The sequence below is a fragment of the Chiloscyllium plagiosum genome, unplaced genomic scaffold (genome assembly GCF_037043375.1).
Source record: "Chiloscyllium plagiosum isolate Xiang-an unplaced genomic scaffold, Cpla_swu_hap1 HiC_scaffold_18, whole genome shotgun sequence".
NCBI lineage: Eukaryota > Metazoa > Chordata > Chondrichthyes > Orectolobiformes > Hemiscylliidae > Chiloscyllium > Chiloscyllium plagiosum.
In genome coordinates this window covers 78,850,942-78,874,257 of record NW_028270156.1, presented here as the reverse complement: position 1 = coordinate 78,874,257, position 23,316 = coordinate 78,850,942, and the positions used below count along the sequence as shown (strand labels likewise).

At 43.7% G+C, this 23,316-nt stretch overlaps 2 protein-coding genes across 2 annotated transcripts in view; one reads left to right on the top strand and one right to left on the bottom strand.

The window, feature by feature from the left end:
- Positions 1-1,597: 1,597 nt before the first annotated feature.
- LOC122558063 (acidic phospholipase A2-like) lies at positions 1,598-2,113 on the bottom strand. The gene has a single exon (XM_043706387.2). It carries the CDS (start codon positions 2,111-2,113, stop codon positions 1,598-1,600), a length of 516 nt encoding a protein of 171 aa, XP_043562322.2.
- A 3,929-nt stretch (positions 2,114-6,042) lies between these two features.
- Positions 6,043-23,316, top strand: part of mtch2 (mitochondrial carrier homolog 2) — a 33,352-nt gene continuing 16,078 nt past the window's right edge. Inside the window, exons 1-8 of the mRNA XM_043706299.2 lie at positions 6,043-6,162; positions 9,273-9,379; positions 10,031-10,057; positions 10,552-10,608; positions 20,433-20,490; positions 20,584-20,635; positions 21,895-21,954; positions 23,095-23,194. Coding sequence (XP_043562234.1) covers positions 6,105-6,162; positions 9,273-9,379; positions 10,031-10,057; positions 10,552-10,608; positions 20,433-20,490; positions 20,584-20,635; positions 21,895-21,954; positions 23,095-23,194 — 519 coding nt within the window. The 5' untranslated portion in view covers positions 6,043-6,104. The remainder of the gene's footprint in view (positions 6,163-9,272; positions 9,380-10,030; positions 10,058-10,551; positions 10,609-20,432; positions 20,491-20,583; positions 20,636-21,894; positions 21,955-23,094; positions 23,195-23,316) is intronic.

Below are 23,316 nucleotides of genomic sequence, written 5' to 3'. Positions count from 1 at the left end.
TCTCGCTCGCGCGCGCTCTCTCTCTCTCTCTCGCTCGCGCGCGCTCTCTCTCTCTCTCTCGCTCGCGCGCGCTCTCTCGCTCGCGCGCTCTCTCTCTCTCTCGCTCGCGCGCTCCTGCACTGCGTTGTCTGTTCCTCTCCCTTTTAACTGTGCTATTGTTTTGACTTTTTTTTTCTCCAAAAGTTCCAAAACAATGCGACAGCATATAAAACAGTAATTGCTGCTCCTCGAATTCGAGGAAATCACCTCCAAATATCTCAAAAAAAAGGAGTAGCCTGTTGCAGCCAGAAATTTTCCCCGTCCTCCATCTTGGATTATTAAGGGGATGTAGTGGGACTGAAATTTTTGATCATCTGTGTTATTTGAAGAGTATGATTGTCTCCTATAATCATGTTATTTTTGAGTTTATTGAAAAGCCTCGTGAATGTCTCTTTTGTTCTGTTTGATATTTCTGGCACTCAGAAGGCTTTTGATAAGCATCCACATAAGAGATTAGCATGTAAAATCAAACCGAATGGGATTGGGGTTAGTGACCTGGATAGAGAACTGGTTGGCAGACATGAAGCAAAGTAGGAATAAACAGAACAATTTCTGAATGGCAGCTAGTGACGATTAGGGTACATCAGGGATCAACGATTCACAATAAGTGTTAGTGATAAATAGGTGAGCAAACTACATGTAATTAATGTTTGCATATAAACCAAAACTGGGTGGGAGGGTGAACTCTGAGGGAAATGGGAAAATGATTCAGTATAATTTGGATATGTGGGCAATTGCATTGCAGATGAAATACGTACATAAATGTGTGGATGTCCACTTTGGTAGCTGAAACAGGAAGGCAGATTATTATTGGAATAGCAATATATTGGGAAAGAGGAAGGTGCAATGAGCCCTGGGTGTCCTAAAAGTAAACATGCAGATGCAGCAGGTGCTAAAGAAAGCAAATCGAATGTTGGCTTTCATAGCAAGATGATTCAAATACAATTGTACTTGGTGGGACCATATCTGGAGTATAGTGTGTAATTTTGTGCTCTGAGGAAGACTGTGCAACAAAGATTTACCAGTCCAGTCCGGCCATCTCAGGAATCAATGTATGAAGAGAGACAGAATCATTAACGAGTATTTTCACTGGAATTTGGAAGAATGAAGGAGGGTTTTGTAGAAACCTGTAAAAGAGCTTGAGAGGAGCAGTCAGACTAAGTGACCTGCTGTGTATGAGTCCGTGACATTAAGCAGAGCTGATGACCTGAACCAGCTGGACGATACTGGTACACTTAACACATTCAAGTAACTTTTATTTAGAAGAAGCTGAAAATGGTACAGTGATATAATAACATTTGAGTGTAACCCATACTTAGTTTAAAACAGTACCTTCAAGCGAATGGCAGTTTCTGTTTCAAAGTCATGAATGTCAGTTTGGATGGTGTAACTGTGCACTCAATCCCCTGCCAAAGTTGTCTCCTGCCTGTGGCAGATGCAGCTGTCCTCTCTGGGTTCATATGAGGCAGGTGGATTTCCAATTGCACAACATGGCCAGAAAAAAGCCAGATTAGGCGGGAGATTGCCATTTCTTCCTTGTGACAGAGATGGCCTGCATTTAACTGCCTTGTTTGATCCAGTCCATGATGGTGGAGGAGTTGGGGAAGGTGGCTGGGCAGACGGATTTGTTCTCCTTGCAGAATCGCGTCTTGTAGAAGTAATGCATGTCGCTGGGTTTTGCCCGGGACAAACACTCTGCAAAGGCCCTGTCACATTCACATGACATCCTGGTGCACACAGTCTGGCCCTTGCACTCTGTCTGTGCCTTCTTGCATGTGAAGTTGTACGTGCTCCACTTGACCTGGCTGTGACAGCCCAATATCACTCTAGTGTGGTAGTAGCAGCAATCATGGAGGAAACAGCACTGGTCCACCTGATCGACAGGCCTACTCGAGCCGCCTGTCCCACAATAGCAGCCATAGTTGTGTAGCTTGAGGAGGGAGATTCCCAGCTTGGAGCGGTAACACCACAGAGTCATGGCCATGTCAAAGAGGCCTCGCCGCTGTCGGGTTGCACCAGGACGCTGTTCAGCTGTGGGGCACAGGCATAACCAGATGACTGCAGGTAGAACCATCACTAAGAATCTGCTCATCCTCATCCTCCTCATGTTCTCCTCTGTGTTGCTACTCTGTGTTGTCCTGGTTTATATCAAGCCCTGTATTTCTTCCCTCCCTTCCGTGGTATCATGTGATCCCTGGCCCTTCCCCCATCTCATGGTGCCTCTGAAGTTTAGTTTTTGATGGCTGCGCATCCCAAGGAATTTGGTTCTAAATATTCATTTTAGCAGGACTGTTCCAAGTACAGGCAAAAAGACAGCTTCTTTGCTTTGGATGAAAGGATTTTAAAAAAGGATGATTGTAGGTATGGCTGTGTCTAAAATTAGTTGCAGGCAGTGTTTAGACAAATGTAGTGAATGTTTCCTGTTCTATCAGAATATGTTTGGTCTCTGTCTTCCATTGCTATCATCCCAAATATTGTTCCCAAATCCTTTTTCATGCCCATATTTTGCTCTTCTAATTGCTTTCTTAAGTTCCCACCTGTAGTTCCTGTATTCCTCAAAAGCTGCAGCTGAATTGCACCCTTTAAACTTGCTAAAAGCCCTAGTTCTCTTCCTTATCCAGCCATGAATTGTCCCAGACATCCAGGATTATTTGAAATTATTGCTTCTACATTTCCCAATAGAGGGTACATGTTGGGCCTGTACTTTCACCAGGTTGTGTTTGAATGGCCCCCTCCCGCCCACACCATTGCTCCACCGTAGACTTACCCTCACAACGAGCTGTTCCCAGTCTACTGTGGCCAGATCCTGCTTTATTTTAATAAAAATCTGTCTTCCCCCAGTCCAAAGCTGTTCTTTACAGGCCTTCCTTTTCCTTGTGTATAACAAATTTGAACTGTACCATGTTGTGATCACTATCGTCTAAATGTTTCCCCGCCGCCACATCGAACACTTGGTTGGTTTCTTTCCCCAGAAGCAGATCCAGCACTGCACCATCCCTTATTAGGCATTCTACATATTAATACAAGAAAACCTCCCCTGGATACATTACAAGAAATCCACTCTCTCTAAACTCTTAACACTATGACTATCCTAATTTATGTTGCGAAAGATGGAATCTCCTACTTTAATTACCAAATTATTACTCTTACCTCCGTGAACTGTACACATTTGCTCCTCTATTTCCTGCTTCCTTGGCCTGTAATACACTCCCAGTAATGTAGCTGCCCCTGAAACATTCCTATGTTCTATCCACAAAGCCTTGTTTGAGGACCCTTCCAGGATATCATCTCTCCTTATTCCAGTAGTTGACTCCTTAATAGTGGTACACCACCACCCTTTTTACACCCTCCTTTGTCTATTAAGTCTTTCACTTTAAGAGTGATTTTGGGGCTAGCTGTCCTTTAGTTTCTCTCCTGTTTCTTTATAGCAGACCATCACATCAATTTGACCTGTTCTCAGACTTCTGTAACTGCCATCTCTGCAGGAGTCATCCCTCTCAATGTATAATCTGTGCCCTTTCCTCCATTCTTCAGTGGAGGAATGAATGTCCTCAGTATAGTACCTCCCCATGTCACCATTGAGGATTTATTTAATGCTAGGGGTGAAACCACAAGAGGCTCAAGTGTAATTTAAGAAAATGTTGATGCAAGTAAATGTGTCCACAGAGCCACACCAGGCTTGGCTCTACTATAGTTAGAAAGTTGGATCCTTTTCTCAGTATAGCGATTTTCATTACCTTGTAAAGTAAAAATGAGCTGATGGGCAATGAAAAGAGACCTAACAACGAGGTGAAAGAGTGCTTTTGCCCCTGTCTGCAAAGAACGTCAGAGTGCTCTTGTCAGAATTTCAACCACAGTCACTTCCCCAACAGAGTCTTTTCCCGTAGCTTTGGACTTGTGCTTTTGGTGAAGTAGCTAAGCTTGTTAAATTACTCCTAAGACGGCCTCGCATCTTGTCACGGGTTGTAAAATATCACACTGTTAGACCGTTTTGTACCGGCTAAGCTATGATTTGGATTTCTTTTCAAATAAGATGATTCACATAAGCAAACCCAGAAGCCAAAAATTATATAACCCAACTCGTAATTTACGTTGTGTACAAAATACGGCATTGGGTTGCATCAGCGGTTTTTCCATTTTCTCCTCCATACCTGAGTGCTGCTTATGACTCTCGATCAAGATCCCAACTGTGACTACACCAGAGGCTGGCATTCAGTGTTGGTGGCAGCAAGGGCAAAGGGAATTTCACCCAGGCGCTTTGAACCCACCTCTTCATTAATGCTTTCGGAAAATGGGCAAAACCTTGCCTGTTATTGGTTGGATGCAAGTAATCTTGCACAACTTTATACTATGATTTCTGTCTGCTCTAACTTCTGCAAATGCCATGACCATTTCAGCAGGCATTAAGAACTTAGAGGCAGATATTTAATAATTTCATTCAGTTATTTTCACTTAGTCCTTCTTCAGTTACTACATTGAAACCATTAACCTGGTTATGAGTTAAGATTAATTCATGCAAGGTCATGCAAAAAGTTTGTGCATTATTCGGTTTCCCTGAAAGTTGCACCCAGAGAAATCTAGGAATAGGTGGAGGGCATTCTCTCTCTCTCTCAATCCTGCTCTGATATTTATTACCTTAACCCTCAATAGCCTTATCTAACAAACATTTTATTATCTTCGGTGTTTGTCTGTTTTGATTGACAAATTCTTATTGGCAGGTAGTAGTGGAGTGTAGCTTTCCATTACCAGCTCAGCTTCTGGCTGTGCCAGTGAGGACCTGGTGCCAAGTTACTGGCTCTCAGTTGGTCAGAGGGGCACCACAGTGGGTCTTGGCATTAAAGTGACAGGGGCATGCAAACCCATCCGTGGCCAATCACTGTCGAGTGACTGTCTACCAGCACAATACATTTGGGGCTGATGTGCGACACCCCCTCCTGTTCAGTGAAGGTGGTGCTGTCTGCCCAACTCCATGCTGGCAATATGTCCAGAAATCAGAATGGGCCATTTGGCACACACAGAGAGAGAGAGAGAGAGAGAGAGACAGAAGGTGCTGATTCTGGATAATATCCAGTCACTGACCTGCAGGTGGTAACTGTTTGCACTGGATTCTAGGAACGAGCAGTGAGGTTAAAGGGATACAATGAGCAGGCTGTAATTAGAGGTCCAGTAGGAGCCAGACCCAATGCTAGAAGCAATGCTTGGCCCCGGGTGGGACCTGCACTTGGTTAAAAGCACTGCACAAACTAATTATGGGGAAGAAAATAAATGTGTCTTGCACATTGTGACTGGGCTATTTTAAGGCACTGTGTGTTTGTCAGAGTGTCTCTCTCAGTTTGATAGCAGTAGTCACAAACCTGGCCCAGCACCCACTCTGCAATTAGCAGTTCCACAACTCTGAAAGATAGAGGCTGGCTTTCCCTTGTGCCTTTTGTAATCTCTAGGATTGCAAAGCACTTCACAGCCAAGTTCCAATACTTTCAAATTTAGAAAACAGGGTGACCCATTTCTACACAGCGAGATCCCCCAAAAAGCAATGTTACAATGACCAGTTCATCCAGGGGTTTAGTTTTATGCCATCCACACCTCCTCTGTACCTATTGTTGTTTTGTCCTATTCCCACTTCCATCAGTTCTTCCCGCCAACTCTTTGATCATTCAGCGTCTCCCATCTCCTGCCCTATCACTAGCCTACCCTTCCAGATTTCCCCAGTTCTGAAGAAGAGTTGTTGATATGAAATGTCTGCTTCTTCTCTCCTCTAGTGATACTGGCCGAACTGCTAAGGAGTTCCAGCACTCTTTCAGATTTTCATCACCTGCAGTATTTTGCTTTTGTTTTTATTCCCGTAGATTCTCATTGAGGGATTAGTATTGGGTGTAAGGTGAAGAGAAACTCAACACCCTTTTGAAATCTGTCACAGAGTAGGCTGTGCCACTCGGAGGGTGGGCTGCTTGTCAGGATAGCTGCCTTCGATTTGATGTCCTCCCTTCAAATTGATTTTGTAATCCAAGTTGCTGAAATTATTTATCTGCTTACTCTAGGTTGGCCATGAACCCATTGCACCAGTGATGGGTCGGAACATCTTCAGACGACCAGTTCTCCAGCTGCCCGGACTCTTCACATATGGTGCGTACTGAAGTGATGCAGGTCAATGTTCGTTCCTGAGATTGCTGTCCATCAAGTGCCCACACGCACTCAGCAAACACATTCTTCACCACAGAGTCACTGCTGTTCATATTATACTGTAGTACTGCTTTGGAGTGTTTGATAGGCGCAGGGCAACGGGAACATTACTCTGTATCTAACTTCATAATGTCCTTGGTCTTGGCAGTGTTTGGGACAGTGTTGAGGGAGCTTTGCCTCCAGGTTTAAAAAAAAGTATAGCAGGCATTACTTTTTCAGTTTGAGAGAGATAGGGAGCTTTAATCTAACACTTGTTCCTGTTCTGGGTAGTGTTCGACGGGGACATTGTTGAGGAAGCTCTCCTTTCAGTTTAAAAGAGTGGAGAAATCCTTACTCTGTACCTAAGTCACTGTTGCCACTGTTTGTCAGTGGTGAAGGGAGGGAATGTTGAACACACAACATTGAACAGTACAGCACATGAAGTGGCCCTTCAGCTCCCCATGTCTGTCGACCATTCTACACTAATCCCATCTGACTGTTCATCTCTCTGCTTCTTAAACCTTGCTATCCTATCTGCTTCTACCACCTCTCCTGTCAGCTTGTTCTTGGCACTTACCACACGCTGTGTAAAACAAAACACATTCCTCGCACATTTCCTTTAAACCTTTCCCCATCTCACCTTAAGTCTATATTTGATATTTTCACCCTGTGACAAAGACACTGTCTATCCATCTATCCACATCTCTCATAATTTTATATATTTCTATCAGGTTGCCCCTTAGCCTCCAACTCTCGCGAATATAGTCCAAGTTTGTCTAACCTCTCCTTGTAGCTAATACATTCTAATCTTGGCAACAGCCTGATAAAGCTCTTTTGCACCCTCTCCAAAGCCACCAGCTGACACAATGTGATCAGAACTGCACATAATAGTCTAAATGTGGCCTAAATAAAGGTTTATACAGCTGCAATGTCACTTATCAACTTTTATACTCAGTTTCCCGAACGATGAAGACCAGCATGCTGTATGCTGTCTTTACCATTTGCATCGCCACATTTGGGGAACTCTGAACTTGTATCTGAACATTCATTTGTATATCAATGCTCCTCAGGGTCTTGCTATTTCCTGTACATTACTTTTTGCATTTGACCAAAATGTATGACCTCACATTTGTCCAGATTAAACTCCATCCGCCATTTGTCCGCCCATCTTTCCAACTTAGGCAGAGGGTGGGTGTGTGTATGGGACAGGCTGCCAGAGGAGGTGGTGGTGGCAAATACAGTTACAACATTTAAAAGCCATCTGGATGCATGTGAATAGGAAGGCTTTAGAGCGATATAGGCCAAATGCTGTCAAATGGGACTAGATCAGTTTAGGGCATTTGTTTGTGGCAGATGTGTTGAACCAAGTGATCTGTTTCCATGCTGTACAACCCTGACTCTATCCTGGTTTATATCCTGTTGTATCCTTTGATAACCTGCCTCACTATCCTCAACTCCACCGATTTCCTTGTCATCTGTAAAATTACTAATCAGGTCATCTACATTTTCATCCAAATCATTTATATGCACTGCAAACAACAGAGGTCCCAGCACTGACCCTTGCGGGATATCATGGTCATAGACCTCAAGTCAGAAAAAACACCCATCCCCAACTACCCTCTGTCTTCTGTGAGCAAGCCAATTTTATGTCCAATTTGCCAACACACCAGGGATTTTCTTGCAATTTCGCTCTTCAAGACCAGAATATCTTTCTGCTTTAGACAAGTGCAACATTCACTGCCCTCCACTCATGAAATATTTTTGTCACTTCCTCAAAAAACCCAGTCAAGTTTGTGATACAGGGCCTACCCCACACAAAACCATGCTGTCTGTCTCTAATAAGGAGGAAGTGAGGACTGATGAAGAGCTTATGCTCAAAATGTCGAATGTCATCCTCCTCTGATGCTGCCTGAGCTGCTGTGCTTTTCCAGTGCCACACTTTTTGTCCCTAATAAGTCCATTCTTCTCAAAATGCAAGTAAACGCTGTCCCTATGAATCTTTTCCAATAACTTCCCTGACACTGGCCTATAATTTCCTGCATTATCCCTGTTGCCTTTCTTAAACAAAAGAACAACATCGACAATTCTCCAGTCTTCTGCAATATTGCCTCTGGCTAAAAAGGATACAAAGATCTCTGTCAAGGCCTCAGCAATCTCCTACCTTGCCTCCCTCAGATCCTATCAGGCCCTGGAAACTTATCTACCTTAATGTTTTTGAAGACACCAACATCATGTCCTCCTTAATGTCAAAGTGCCCCAGAATAACAGCATACCCATTTCTAATTTAACACCATCTGTGTCCTTCTCCTTGGTGAATACCAATGCAACATATCCATGAATGAGTGCACTCATTTCCTCTGGCTCCTTGCGTAAGTTTCCTCCTTTCCCTAGCTGCCCTCTTGCTTCTGAAAACATATAAAATGCCTTGGTATTCTCCTTAATTCTACGTGCTAAGCACATTTCATGGCCCCTCCTAGCCCTCATCATTTCTTGCTGAAGTTCTTTTCTGCTTCCTTTGTACTGTTCAAAGGCCTTTTCAATTTTCTAAACCTTACAAATGCTTCCTTTTTTTAATGACTAACATTTCAACCTCTCTTGTCATCCAAGTTCAAAAATCTTGCCATCTTTACCTTTCATCCTCAGGAATATGCCGGTTATGAACTCTGATAAACTAGCTTTTAAATGAGTCAGATGTGGAGTAACCCTCAAACAGTCTCACCACCACCACCACCCCCCACTCCCCCCAAATTTCTCCAATCTAATCTAATTGAAGGTACTATGTAGAGTACCAGTGCAGATGAGTGGCTTTGTCCTGGATGTGTTAGTACTATTGAATGTCAAGGGCCAATATGTATATTTATCATTGGAGATGGTCATTGACTATTACCTGTATGACACAAATGTTACTTGCCATCTATCAACCCAAGCCTAGATATTAAGAGGGAAGGTCATCGATAATGCTGGTTGGATGTAGGACACTACAGTGTTTTTCCAGTTTTTTTTTCATTTCACTGTTCCTATATTTGAGAAGATCAAACTTGATGGATTTGATACTTTCTGCATTTGTCTTGCAGCCAAGCACATTGTGAGCATTGATGGAAAGTGGGGTCTGTTTAAAGGCCTAACACCTCGCTTGTGTGCAGGAACCATCGGGACCATTGTACATGGCAAAGTACTACAGGTAGCTGCCGTCGTACTGGTGTTATGAATGATTGCACACTGAGGCACCGGAGTGGGGAGGAAAGGGGTGTGGTGATCGTGCTGCGGATTCGGCGGGCTCGTGGCATGGTGGGGTGGGTGGTAATGCACTTCACGTCAAGGCATTGTGGGGACAGGTCGGAGTCTGGGATGGACACATGGTAATTTACAACTGGGATGTATGCACCGGTGTCTGTCACAACAGAGTTGGAGGCTGGTACTGTTAGTAGAGAGGAGCTAGAACCTGTTAACCTGTACATGCCAGGAGCCAGCATCTTACTGAGGCAAGGACCGACACTCCTTGTGTTGGACCTGTACAGGGCAATTTGGCTGTGGATACTCCGAGCCCACACTGTAGCTCTCCACCTTCAACCGCACTTTTACTTTGGCATTACGGACACAGCCATGAAATAGTTGATCAGAATTGAAATGTCAGAGCCAGGTTACATGTAGGTATCAGAGGTTGTGTCCTTTTCCTCCGATTTAAAAAGTATGCATCTCGTGCTGGATTTTATTTTCAATTTCTTTCTAAGGCCCTGCCACTCTGAAGTCCCCTTCTCTCTCTCTTTCTCTGTATCATGTGCTCCTCATGTTACGGTCCCACCCTCACTTCCTCTGTATCTTTTTGTTACAGAGCTATCAGGAGATGAAAGAAAATGAGGTAAGTGCCAGTCTTATAATTCAGCTCTTGTACTGATGTGCACAGTATTAACTCACTCCCAGTATCTGATATTCTATGTATAAACCATCCAGAAATTTCACCCTCCCAAGTAGATTCCAGTCTTTTCGTTCCTGGGTATCTGTTATAAGCCCCTCAATTAGATTCCAGTATAACTAACTTCTCAGTATCTGTTATTCTGTATATAAGTCCCTCGATTAGATTCCAGTATGTAATTCACTCCCAAACAGCTGTTATTTTATATGTAAACAATCCCAAACCCCTTGATTAGTTTGAGTTTGATATTCTAGCTATTCTGTCAGTCTAGTGCTGCTTTCCATCAGTTTTCCCTGGCTGCTGACAGACAGTGTGACCCTAACCATTCGGAGTCTTGACAATTCTCTTCACTAAGATGAACTTCAGTATTTCATAGGTTAATATGCATCTGTCATAACTGTTCCTGACCTGTCAATTATGTTTCCTACTTTGACTTGCAGTGCACTGAAATGGAGAAAATTGGGGAGGAACCATCACTGCATCGTGTGTTTGAAGAGGTAAGACTAAGCATGACTCTTGTTTCTCCATATCCAGCCAGTGCTGTTGCTTCCAGCTCTTCCCGGGAGGAGGGTGCAGCATTGAATGTGCTTGGGCAAGTTTGTATACGAGGTGACACTGCTATAGTGATAGTCTCAGAATTCTGTTTGCTCCTCTTGACTAATTCAGGTCACATTTTAAATCATTGAACACAAAAACTAAAACCAGTTTATTGGGCCCGTTCATTTGGATTTATCCACTATGGCTGTTAATTAATCTGCAGTGACTGTTCTTTCCTTTCTGATATCATTTGGTGGGCGGCACGGTGGCACAGTGGTTAGCATTGCTGCCTCACAGCGCCAGAGACCTGGGTTCAATTCCTATCTCGGCGACTCTGTGTGGAGTTTGCATATTCTCCCCGTGTCTGCGTGGGTTTCCTCCGGGTGATCCGGTTTCCTCCCACCATCCAAAAATGTGCAGGTTAGGTGAATTGGCCATGCTAAATTGCACGTCGTGTTAGGTGTAGGGGAATGGGTCTGGGTGGGTTGTGCTTTGGCGGGTCAGTGTGGACTTGTTGGGCCGAAGGGCCTGTTTCTGCACTATAAGTAATTTTTTTAAAAAAAGTGTTTTTTAAGATTACTATCATTCATTCCTCTTGGTATTTTGAAGAAACTGAAATTCACACCCCACCCAAACCACCGCTACCAGCACTGTGACCCCCTCCTGGTATAACCAGTGATGTGATGTGATCTCTCTTTGCCCTGACGCTCCGTGTCCTTCATCCTTCTCAAAAACACCATCTCCAGATGCTGTTATTCAGTTTAAAAAAAAATCATTTATCGAACTGTACAGCGCAGGAATGGGCCCTTCAACATGGTGCCAAATGAAACTAATCCCTTCTGCACGCTCTTGGTCCATATCCCTGCATTTTCATGTGTTTTTGTAAAAATCCCTTAAATGCCCTTATTGTATCTGCCTCCCACCACCACCCTGGCAGTGCATTCCAGACTCCTACCACACTGTGTAAAAGGCCTGTCCCTCTTATCTCCTTTGAACCCCCCCCAGCCAAAATAAATGCATGCCCCCTAATTTTAGACATTTCAACTCTGGGGGGGGAAAAAAAGTTCTGACTGTCAACCCTATCTATGTATCTCATAATTTTATAGACATTTATCAAGTTGCCCCTTAGCCTCCACCACTCAAGAGAAAACAACTGGAGTTTTTCTAGCCTTTCTTTCATAGATCATACCCCCTAAACCAGGCAGCATCCTGGGGGTAAACCTCTTCTGCGCTCTCTCAAGCCTCCATATCCTTCCTGTACTATGGCAGCCTTTGAACCAATACTCTTTAAGTGTGGCCTAACCAAAGTCTTATAAAGCTGCAACATGACACTCTCGTACTCAACTCCTCAAACAATAAAGGCGATCTGCTTGTGTGGCCACTTTCAGGGAGCTATGGACTTGAACCCAAGATCCTTATGTACATCAATGCTGTTCAGAATTCTGCCATTAACTGTATACTTTTCCATAACATTTGATCTCCCAAAGTGCAGCACCTCACACTTACCCAGATTAAACTTCACTTGCCACTTCTCTGCTCATATCTGCAACTGATCTGTCCTGCTGTATCCTTTGACGACCTTCTACGCTATCCACAACTCCACCAATCTTTGTATTGTCTGCAAACTTGCTAATCTGCGTACCTTTTCACCCAACAAACAGCAAAGGTAATATGGCAACAAACAGTATGGATCCCTGCAGAACACCACTAGTCGCAGACCTTCAGCCTGAAAAACAGCCTTCCACCACTACCCTCTATCTTCTATGGCAAGCTAATTCTGAATCCACATGGCCAAGTCACTGTGGATCCCATGCATCCTAATCTTCTGGATAAGCTACCATGAGAAACTTGTTGAATGTCTTATGAAAACCTATATAAACAACATCCACTGTTCTACCCTCAGCCATCACCTTCATTATCACCTCAAAAAATTCAATAAAATAAGTAAGACATGACCTGTCCTGCACAAAGCCATGCTAGCTGTGCATAATTAGGCCAAGCTTTTCTAAATGCACGTAGATCTTATCCCTAAGAATTCTCTCCAATAGCTGCCCAATCACTGATCTGAGACTCACTAGTCTAAAGTTTCCTGGATTATCCCTATTTCCCTTCTTGAACAGAGGGACAACATTAGCTACTCGCCAGTTCACCGGGGCACCTCCAGTGGCTAGCAAGGATACAAAGATCTTGGCCAAAGCCCCAGAAATCTCTTCTCTTGTCCCTCTCAGTGACCTGGAGTAGAAACCTTTGGATCCTTGAGACTTATCCACCTTAATGCTCTTCAAGAAACCCAACACCACTTCTTTCTTGATCTCAAAATGCCTGAGCGTATTAGCATGCTCCACGCAAATCTCACTATCCTCCATATCCTGCTCCTGGGTGAATACCGATGCAAAGTGCTCAGTTAGGATCTTGCCCACATCCTGTCCCTCCAAGCACAAGTTCCCTCCATTATCCTTGAGTGGTTCTACCTTCTCCCTAGTTATCACTTTGTTTTTAATGAATGGATAGAATGCCTTGGGATTCTGTTTAAACCTACTTGCCAAGGTCATTTCATGGCCCCATCTTGCTCTCCTAATTCCCTGCTTGAGTACTTTCCTGTTTTAGAACATAGAAGAATACAGCGCAGTACAGGCCCTTTGGCCCTCGATGTTGCTCCGATCCAAGCCCACCTAACCTACACTAGCCCACTATCCTCCATATGCCTATCCAATGCCTGCTTAAATGCCCATAAAGAGGGAGAGTCCACCACTGCTACTGGCAGGGCATTCCATGAACTCACGACTCGCTGAGTAAAGAACCTACCCCTAACATCTGTCCTATACCTACCACCCCTTAATTTAAAGTTATGCCCCTTCGTAATAGCTGACTCCATACGTGGAAAAAGGTTCCCACAGTCAACCCTATCTAAACCCCTAATCTTTATATTCCTCACAGGATTCGGTCTGATTTTAGCTTCCTAAACCTTAAATGTGCTGCTTTTTTTTCATTTTAAATTCACAACCTCCCTCATTATCCAAGGATCCCTTACCTTGCCATCTTTGTCCTTCCTCCTTACTAGAGCATGCTGATCTTGAACTGTCCCCAGCAGGGCTTTAAACAATTCCATCTGTCAAATGTGGACTTGCTTGATAACAGCTCCTCCGAATTAACACTCCACAGCTCCTGCCTGACATAATTTGCCCTCTCCTGATTTGGTACTTTCCCGCAAGGTCCTGACTTATCCTTGTTCATAGCTATCTTAAAACTTAAGGAGTGGTGATCACTGTTTCCGATTGCTCTCCCACTGAGAGGTCAGTCACCTAGCCAGACTCATTAGCCAATACGAGGTCCAGTATGGCCCCTGTTCTGGACCAGGTCAGACCTATCAAAACATCTTAAGAAAGTAGCCCAGACCCTAACTTTGTGAGTTGTTTTATGCAGATATTCCAGGAGGGATGCAATTGGTTAAACCAAATTCATCAGTCTTTGTAAATGTATTAACTTTGTGATAATCCCATTGGGTACCATCTGGTTTTGACACCATTACTATGGGTGAGCTCCTGCCGCTGTAACTCACTTCGACTATGTCATCAGTGTTCAATCTCCTTTTGAACCTGTGCCAACTTTAGAGGGTTATTACTATAAGGATGTTGCTTAATTGGAACAGCATCTTCTATATCTACATCATGCATAATTAGGTAAGTACTTGCCAGCTTATTTCCACATATCTCTCCATGTGATAGTAATAAGTCTTTTAGGTCATTTTGATTTTTCTCTAGAAGGTAACTCAATTTATCCCAATTTTTGACAACTTCCTCATTGACCAATTTAATCTGAGGAATGTCCAATTCAGAATCCTCTGAACTTGGGTCTTCACTCTGTGTTGTAACTGATAACACAGTCGCCTTTGGCTTTACTTCCCTGTCAAAATATCTTTTGAGCATATTCACATAACACACTCTACGAGATTTCTTTCTGTCTGGAGCCCTTACCAAATAGTTCACCTCACTCCATTTCCTTTCGGCTTGACAAAGTCCACTAAACGTTGCTTTTAAAGGTTCACCTATCACTGGAAGTAACACTTAGCAAAATTTCGAGTTTTTGAGTTCTTGTCTGTTTCCTGTTTCATTGTATGCTGTGATACTTTTAAATGTCTAGCTAACGCCCCTGCTCTATTTAATCGTTCCTGAAAATTTGACACACAGACCTCAATATGGCCTCTGAATTCTGACTTACCAATTTCTCCTTAATCAATTTTAGCAGTTCTCTCACTTCCTGCCCCAAAACTAATTAAAATGGACTAAATTTGGTGCATCTCTGAAGGTACAAAGGGAAGTCCTTTCTCCCAATCATCTGGCTAGCCTTAATTATAAGTCCTCAATGTGGTCTTTAATGTCTGCTGCCACCTTTCTAGCGCTCTCTATAACTCTGGTTGATACGCAGTGGATTTGAATTGTTTTAATCCTCAGCTGTCTATAACTTCTTTGCATGATTTCAATGTGAAGTTTAACCCTTGATCTAATTGTATCTCTGTGGGTAGTCCAATATCTGGTGCAAATTTGAGCAATGCCTCTACAATCCTTTTAGCTGTGATGTTGCGTAATGGAAGGGCCTCCAGAAATCTAGTCAACACATCCATGATTGTTAATAAATACTGATTCCCAGTTTTTGTTTTAGGTAGGGGTCCTAAGCAAACAATTAAGACTTGTAAAAGGTTCCTCAAATGTGGGAATAGATATGAAAGGTTTTATTACTGCCTGTGGTTTTCCAATTACGTGACATGTATGACATGTCAAATAAAATTCAACTATATCCTTGTGCAATCCAGGCCAGTAAAAATGGCTTTGTATTTTAGCTTGAGTTTTTCTCACTCCTAAATGACCCCCTACTGGTAGCTCATGCACCACCCTGATCAAACATAGTCTCTGCTAATTCCATTTCCGCTTTCTTATCTGTACTCTTTGATCTTTGTTTCAACTGGTGATTTTGTGACCTCGTTACCACACAGTCAGAAAAAAAACGAGGATGTGTATCTTGTAGTAGTTCAGTTGCCCGAGGTTCCGTTGGCTAAGCAACAATCCTACCTGTGAACCAGCTATATCATTAGCAAGGACAAATTGTATTCCTGGAGCTGAGAGTTTGTCCAGTATTCCTACCACAACTTCTCCATTCTTCACTAGACTTTCTAACCTCACTTTACATAATTGAGTGCTTCTTGTCTGACCGTGAATTCCCATTACAAGCACTTTTTCTGGCAACAGTCCTTCGGAGGTACCCATCTCATCTTTCAGCATTACAGATTGACAGGGTCCTGTGTCTCTTAATATTGTAACCTCTTTGCCTGCTGCTTTTGGCCTGTGTGAGTAAACTTTTCCTTTGCAGGTATATGTTTAAGAAGATCTGGCACTTGCTCCTTAACCCATTTCCGACCAGCTTGTACATTCTAGTGCAGCTTTCTAGCCTCTCCTGTGTTTTCCGTTGCCATTCCAACAAAATTCACTGGCTTGTCCTGTTTTCCTACATCTGACTTCCTAGTGCTTTTCCTAACCCACCCTAGACTGCTGTGATTTCATGTGGCCTACTTTATTGCAGTAAAAACACTGAAGCTTTATAACTTGTCTTTCCCCTTCAAGGGTTTCCTTTTCACCTTGTGGTAAGTTATCCTTATGATCTTCACTGACATCTACATCTCCCTTTCCACGTGAGGCTTTCTCTTTTCCCCAATTTCTATCCTTCATGGATTCAGCCATTTCAGCTGCTAATCTTGCTGTTTTAACTCTCTGCCTTTCCGCGAGTTCTTACTACTTCAGGAAGTGAATTTTTGAACTCCTCCAAAATAGTAGTCTAAGAACATCATTGGTTTGCTCTATCTTTAATGCCCGTACCCACCTATCAAAATTACTTTGTTTGATCCTTTCAAACTGTCTGTAGGTTTGACCAGGGACCCTCCTTAGATTCCTGAAATGTTGTCTGTAGGCTTCTGGCATAAACTCATATGCACTTAAGATGGCTTTCTTCATCACCTCATACGCCCCACAGATACCTCCTTCGATAGTGATGCGAATCCCTCATTAACTCTGTCAACAAGTTTTGTTTGGATCAACAAAACACACATGGTCACTGGCAACTGCATTTGTTTAGCCTCGTTTTCAAGTGAGATGAAACAATCTTCCACATCCTTCTCATCAAATTTGGGTAATGCTTGAATATACTTAAACAGTTTCTCACCAGGACTTTGGCTGCTATGGGTTTGCTCATCCTCACTCTGCCTCAATAAGCTTACCATCATCCTTTTAAGCTGACCTTCCTGTCTAAGTGCCAATTTCAGAAGTTCAAACTCCCTCTCTCTCCTTTTCTCCATTTGTGTGTGTGTCTGTGTGTCTCTCTCTCTCTGTCTCTTTCCTCTGCTTTTAATCGTAATTCAAACTATTTCATATCCGTTTCCCTTTCCTTGACGTTTGCCTCTAACTCAAGCTACTTCATTTTCAATTGAATTTTAGCCATCTCTAAAGATTCTGATGGCATTTCCAGCAAATGTAGATGCTGAGCTACTACTGTAATTATCTCTCCTTTCCTCACGGAAGGAGGCAGCTCCAGCTCCAATTGGTTTGCTAATTCCAGCAGCTTGACCTTAATCATGTTTTGTAAAACCCCCAAAGTCACTACTTCCACCCCCAGGAATATCTTGGTGACTGAAAGAGCTACTGCTATCCCAAACACTGTTTAAACCAACCAATTTCAACACCCAGAATGAAAGACACCAGCACCTACCACTCGCTGCCTTCGAGTCCAACAACCCTAATCCCAATTTGGAACTTAGAAAAAATCCACCCAAGAGACTCCAAACTGTTATGCACCAGACCAGGTCAACCCCCTCAAAGCATCTCAAGAAAGTAGCCCAGACCCCTAACCCTGCTAGTTGTTTTAAGTCTGTGTAATGTGGATAGTCCAGGAGGGATGCAGTTGGTCAAACTACATAGTTTTAAACAAAACAGAATTTATTTACAAGATTACTGAATGAAACACAAACAAAAGAGAATAATTTAACCTATTCAAAAACCCAACAGATAATCCCAACTTAATGATGCTGTACCCAGTACCTGCAACAATCCCTATTAAAACCCTTAGCACAAAAGGTAAAATGAAACCCAGGTTCTGACAGGAGAGAAGTCAGAGAGAGATCAGCATGGACTGCTTCTTTGAGGTCCAGGTTCTTTTTAACTCCACTTTGCAAAAACCAAACCAAGCCAGAGAGAGACTGAGCAGGGAGAACTGGCCACTCCCCTTTCATTGGACAAGTGTATTTTTAAACTTTAAAAAAGCCTTTTTCCTGAGGCAATATCTGTTAGCCAAAATCAAATTGACCCCCTAAAGTCCTTCAACTTAGACTTTTTGGGGTCTGTATCTTTTAGGGCCTCTCTGAAAAAGGAAACAAGGACACCATAACCTTGTTAAAGGAGCAGCATGTCGCACCCCTCCTCTCGTTGGGCTGTTCTCTCACTGTTTCAAGAAACCCACTTGGATGCATTTATCAAATTCCACCTTGTCTAAGCCTCTTGCGGTAAGGGAGCCCCAGTTAGCCTTGGGGAAGATAGTTACCAACTATGATAACGCTGTTTTTATTACACCTTTCCATAATCTGCCGACGTATTTATTCCTTTATAGCTCAGCTGTTGGGGGGCCTATAGCATAATTATATCATTGATTGCACCCATCTTATTTTTGAGCTCTATGCATATTGCCTCAGTGGACGAACCCTCCAGTATGTCCTCTCTGAGTGCAGATGTAACATTGTCTCTTATTAGTAATGCAACTCCTCCACCTCTTTTACCTTCCCCTCTGTCTCCTTTAAAAGACGAAGCCCTGGAACATTGAGCAGCCAGTCCTGTCGCCCCTCTCAATCAAGTCTTTATAGTGGCCTGAACATCCTAGTCCCATGCACTAATCCAGGCTCTGAGCTCATCTGCCTTACCTATAATACTCCTTGCATTGAAATTAAACACATTAGTGCCATTGTGTTCATTTACCTGTTTCTGCCTGACCTTTCTTTGTGGTTTACTGGTCTTAACACCTACCTTCCCCTCTATTCCTCCACTTGCTGATCTACTGCTCTGGTTCCCCATCTCCTGCCATTCTAGTGTAAACCCTCCCCAATAGCACTAGCAAGCCTCCGTGAGGATTTTCCTGTCCAGTTTAAGTGCAGCCTATCCCCCTTGTACAGGTCACCCTGCCCCCGAAGAGGTCCCAATGATCCAAGAACCTGAAACGCTGCCCCCTGCACCAGCTCCTTAACCACCCATTCATCTGTCCGACCTTCTTACTCCTTCCTCGCTAGCACGTGGCACTGGTAGTAACCCAGAGATTGCTACTGTTGAGGTCCTGCTCTTCAGCCCATTTCCTAATTCCCCGTACTTGCTCTGCTCTGCAGGACCCCATCCCTCCTAACTAGCTATACCGTTGGTACCAATGTGCACCACGATCTCTGGCTGCTCAACCTCTCCCTTAAGAATTTCGTGCAACCGTTCAGAGATATCCTTGACCCTGGCACCAGGCAGGCAACACACCATCCTGGAGTCTCGATCGCAGCCACGGAAGTACCTGTCTATGCCCCTAACTAGCGAGTCTCCTACCACTATCACTCACTTGGATCTTGCCTGACCCTGCTCTATAGCAGAGCCAGCTGTGATGCTGCCACAGGCCTGGCTGCTGCTGTTATACTCTCCTGAGAGGCTATTCCCCCACAACAGTATCCAAAATGATATACCCTGTTAGAGAGGGGAATAGCCACAGGCAACTCCTGCACTACTTGCCTGCCTTTCCTGGCAGTCACCTATCTATCTGACTGAATCTCTGGTATGACCATTTCCTTGTAACTAGTGTCTATCACACTCTTTCACCCCTGAATGCTCCTCAGTGTGTCCAACTGAACGACGTGACCTCTGAGGAGCTGCAGCCGGTCACACTTTCTGCAGATATAATTGTCGAGGACACTAGACTGCTTCCTGATTTCCTCCATCTGGCAGGAACCGTGTAACATTGCCCTAGCTGCCATCTCTGTCTCTTTACCCAAAGAAAGATTGCCTTTACCTTGCTTACCCAATTCACTGAAGCCCAATATTCACCAAAGCCTGCACTTATACCAACTAGATGCACTAACTGGTCACTTAAATTACAACGCATCCTTACAAGCGGACCATCTACCTCTCGGCTACAGTAAGCTTCCTAACAGTCTCTCTCAATCTCTCTTCTCTTCTCTTTTGTTTTGGTTAAATGAGGAGGGAAGGATGGAACACTACAGTAATGTTTTATTCCTGTTCTATGTTCTAAAGTGATGTTTGGGGCTTACCACTCCTTGTCACTGTACTGACCTCTTCCAGAATGCTCAGCGAAATCACTCTTTGCATTCAATACAGAGACAGCATGGGGTTAGATGCAGAGTAACGCTTTCTCTACTTTTTAAACTGCAAGTAAAGCTAAAGCTGCTCTATTCTATTAAACTAGAAGTAAACAGAAAATGAAGCAGCTCCTCTTTCCCCCTGACTTACCATTATCCATCGTTTTGTCTGCCGAACTGCAGTTCTCTTTCTCTCTCTGGGCTTAATTTCCCCCAGTTGTTTACTCCTTTAATCATCCATCATCAGTAAATACACCACTTTTCCCTAGCCCCTGGACTTGAGATATTAACTCTTTGTCTTTCCACAGATGTTGCCAGACCTGCCAAGTTTCTTCAGCAATTTCTGTTTTTGTATGTTATCTTGGTCTCTTGAACTTTTTCAATATTCACTCTTTGCTTTGTGTCTAGACGATGCGAGAGATGATTGCTCGCTCCACAGCCACTGTTGTCACTCATCCTTTCCACGGTAAGTATGCTTCGTTGTTCTTGAACATTGTTGTGTTGCACTAGTGCTAAGTGAGCAAAGGTGGAATATTGATTTTGTCATGTTCCCTTGCAGTAATCACCTTACGATGCATGGTGCAATTTATCGGCCGAGAAACCAAATACAGGTCAGTGCTGAGAAACACCTTGTTTTACATTCTGACACTGCCTGTCCTCAGTGTGTAATGTGGGAGCGAGTCCCAAGTCAGTTGAACAGAGAACATTAGATTAGATTAGATTACTTATAGTGTGGAAACAGGCCCTTCGGCCCAACAAGTCCACACCGACCCGCCGAAGCGTAACCCACCCAGACCCATTCTCCTAAAGCTACGGGCAATTTAGCATGGCCAATTCACCTAACCTGCACATGTTTGGATTGTGGGAGGAAACCGGAGCACCCGGAGGAAACTCACACAGACACAGAGAATGTGCAAACTCCACACAGAGTCGCCTGAGGTGGGAATTGAACCCGGGTCTCTGGCGCTGTGAGGCAGCAGTGCTAACCACTGTGCCACCGTGTCGACCACAATCTATCCACCATCAGAGAACGAAGGGCCGTTTGAACCACTGGAATGTTGTGTAGTATGTGTCTAATGACAGCACCCACAGGTCTTCATATTTTGTGCCACAAATATCCCAGAATTCTGTGGGTGCTGCTCGGCAATGTCCTCCAAATTACAATGCCACTGGGCAAACACAAGTGCATGGGTTCCACACATCAATGTAGATGGGTTTGCATGCATAGATGAGTCTGTGCTGTTGTAACATTCACACACTGTTTGCACTGTTATGGTGTTCACAAAAGTATGCATTTCCAGTTCAAGCAGACGTCTGTGTGTGCAGATTTATACTGTTCACACGCATGCGTCTCTGCCAATTTATTCTGTTTTCTCGCTCTCGCTCTCTCACACATCTACACACATGTTTGTAGATTTATACCATTTACACACGCATGTGCTTGTTAGAACATTTACACAGACGCATTTGTGTCCAGTTAGACTGTTCACATAGACGAGTGCGCAGGCACAGCCAGACCCTTCTCGCAGTTGAATGCACGTGTGCACTATTGTCTATTGAGGTAAGTATGAGCACATCATTGCAATGTTAAAGGAGTCGAGTGTGCAGTCGTTGACTCCCGATTGTGTATGTGTGAGATTGCAGTATTCAGATGATATGCCCATGATGGTTGCGTACTGGTGAATGAGTCTGAATGCAGCTAGACTATTCAGAGAGATGAGCATGTGTAACATGTTCGGTGTTTCTGTGGCATTTACGTGGCCTAAAACCCTCAATATAAGGTAATAATTATGCAAGTATAGTCACTACTCTGACACTTTATCCATTTTTGAACATTAATTGTTTGCTTTTCCGTTGTTGGACTTTACAGTGGCTTATTCGGTTCCATAGTGACGATCTATGAGGAAGAGGGATTTTTTGGCTTTTTTGCGTAAGTATACATTGCTGCAAATGTTTTGAGAATGGAACTTGAAATTTTTTTTGTATCTGCCAATGTCAGCTGATTGATTCAATTTCTGAATATCCAGGGACGTGCTGCCCATTATTCGGAAAGAATGCTGGTTTACGTATGGGTGCAAGTGGAGTGATTGTCGATTGCTCACTGCTCATGGTATGTCCCTTAAAACAAGGCACATACCATCCCTCCCAGTAGTTATCCTGGGCACTATTTATAGTAAAAGAGCATATGTTAATGTCAGGAATGTTTACCTTGGTGAAAAGCTGGTGAGAAAGCATGTAAATAGTGTGACTGCTGTGTTCTTCCTGACAGTTTCTGTTTCTTCTGTATAGTCACTTTTGGTCCTATTTGCTATTGTGGTCTATTGACAAGCATTTTGCTTTGTGATTTGGTATTGTGTAACCTCTAGAAGCTATGATGAAGAGGGCTTGCTTGCTGTACAAACCATGTAACACTATAATGTTCAATGTGCTGCATAAATCTAACTTGCTGTTAATCAGCATGTGGCTGACTGAAAGGTGCGAGTTTTTCATAATGCCTTTCACACCCTCGGGGCTCCCACAGTGTTATACAGCCAATGACGTAAATGTGGTAATTGCCTAAATGAGAAGAAATTAAGGCAAAGTTCCTTTAACACATTTGCTCCGCTGTAGTCTTTGAGGAGAAAGTGAGGTCTGCAGATGCTGGAGATCAGAGATGGAAATGTGTTGCTGGAAAAGCGCAGCAGGTCAGGCAGCATCTAGGGAACAGGAGAATCGACGTTTCGGGCATTCCTGAAGAAGGGCTAATGCCCGAAACGTCGATTCTCCTGTTCCCTAGATGCTGCCTGACCTGCTGCGCTTTTCCAGCAACACATTTCCATCTCCGCTGTAGTCTGGTCACTTAATCTAATGTGAATTTCTCTCTCTGAGCCCAATGTAGAGAAGGACTGTGTGAATCACTGAGTTCAGTGTGGCGCAGTTTGGTGTGAATCTCTGTCTGGTCCCAGTGTGGATTGGGCATGTGTGAATCTTTCTCTGAGCCCAGTTTGGAGCAGCCTGGTGTGAATCTGTTGTTCCAGTGTAAAACAGGCTGGTGTGAACCTCATGCTCATTGCTATGTGTCTCTTTGCAGTGGTCTGTTTCCTCGACTGCTGGGTGATGTGATTTCCTTATGGCTTTGTAACATGTTGGCCTATCTCATCAACACTTATGCACTGGAGCCCCCCAGTCAGGTAGGTTATAACATTCTAACGCACCTCTCAGCAGGTCAGCGTTTCCCTGAGGTAGGATGTGTGAAAGAGGAGGGATTGGAATTGGATGGAGGAGGGGTGAGGATATTTGAGGCAGGGTGAGT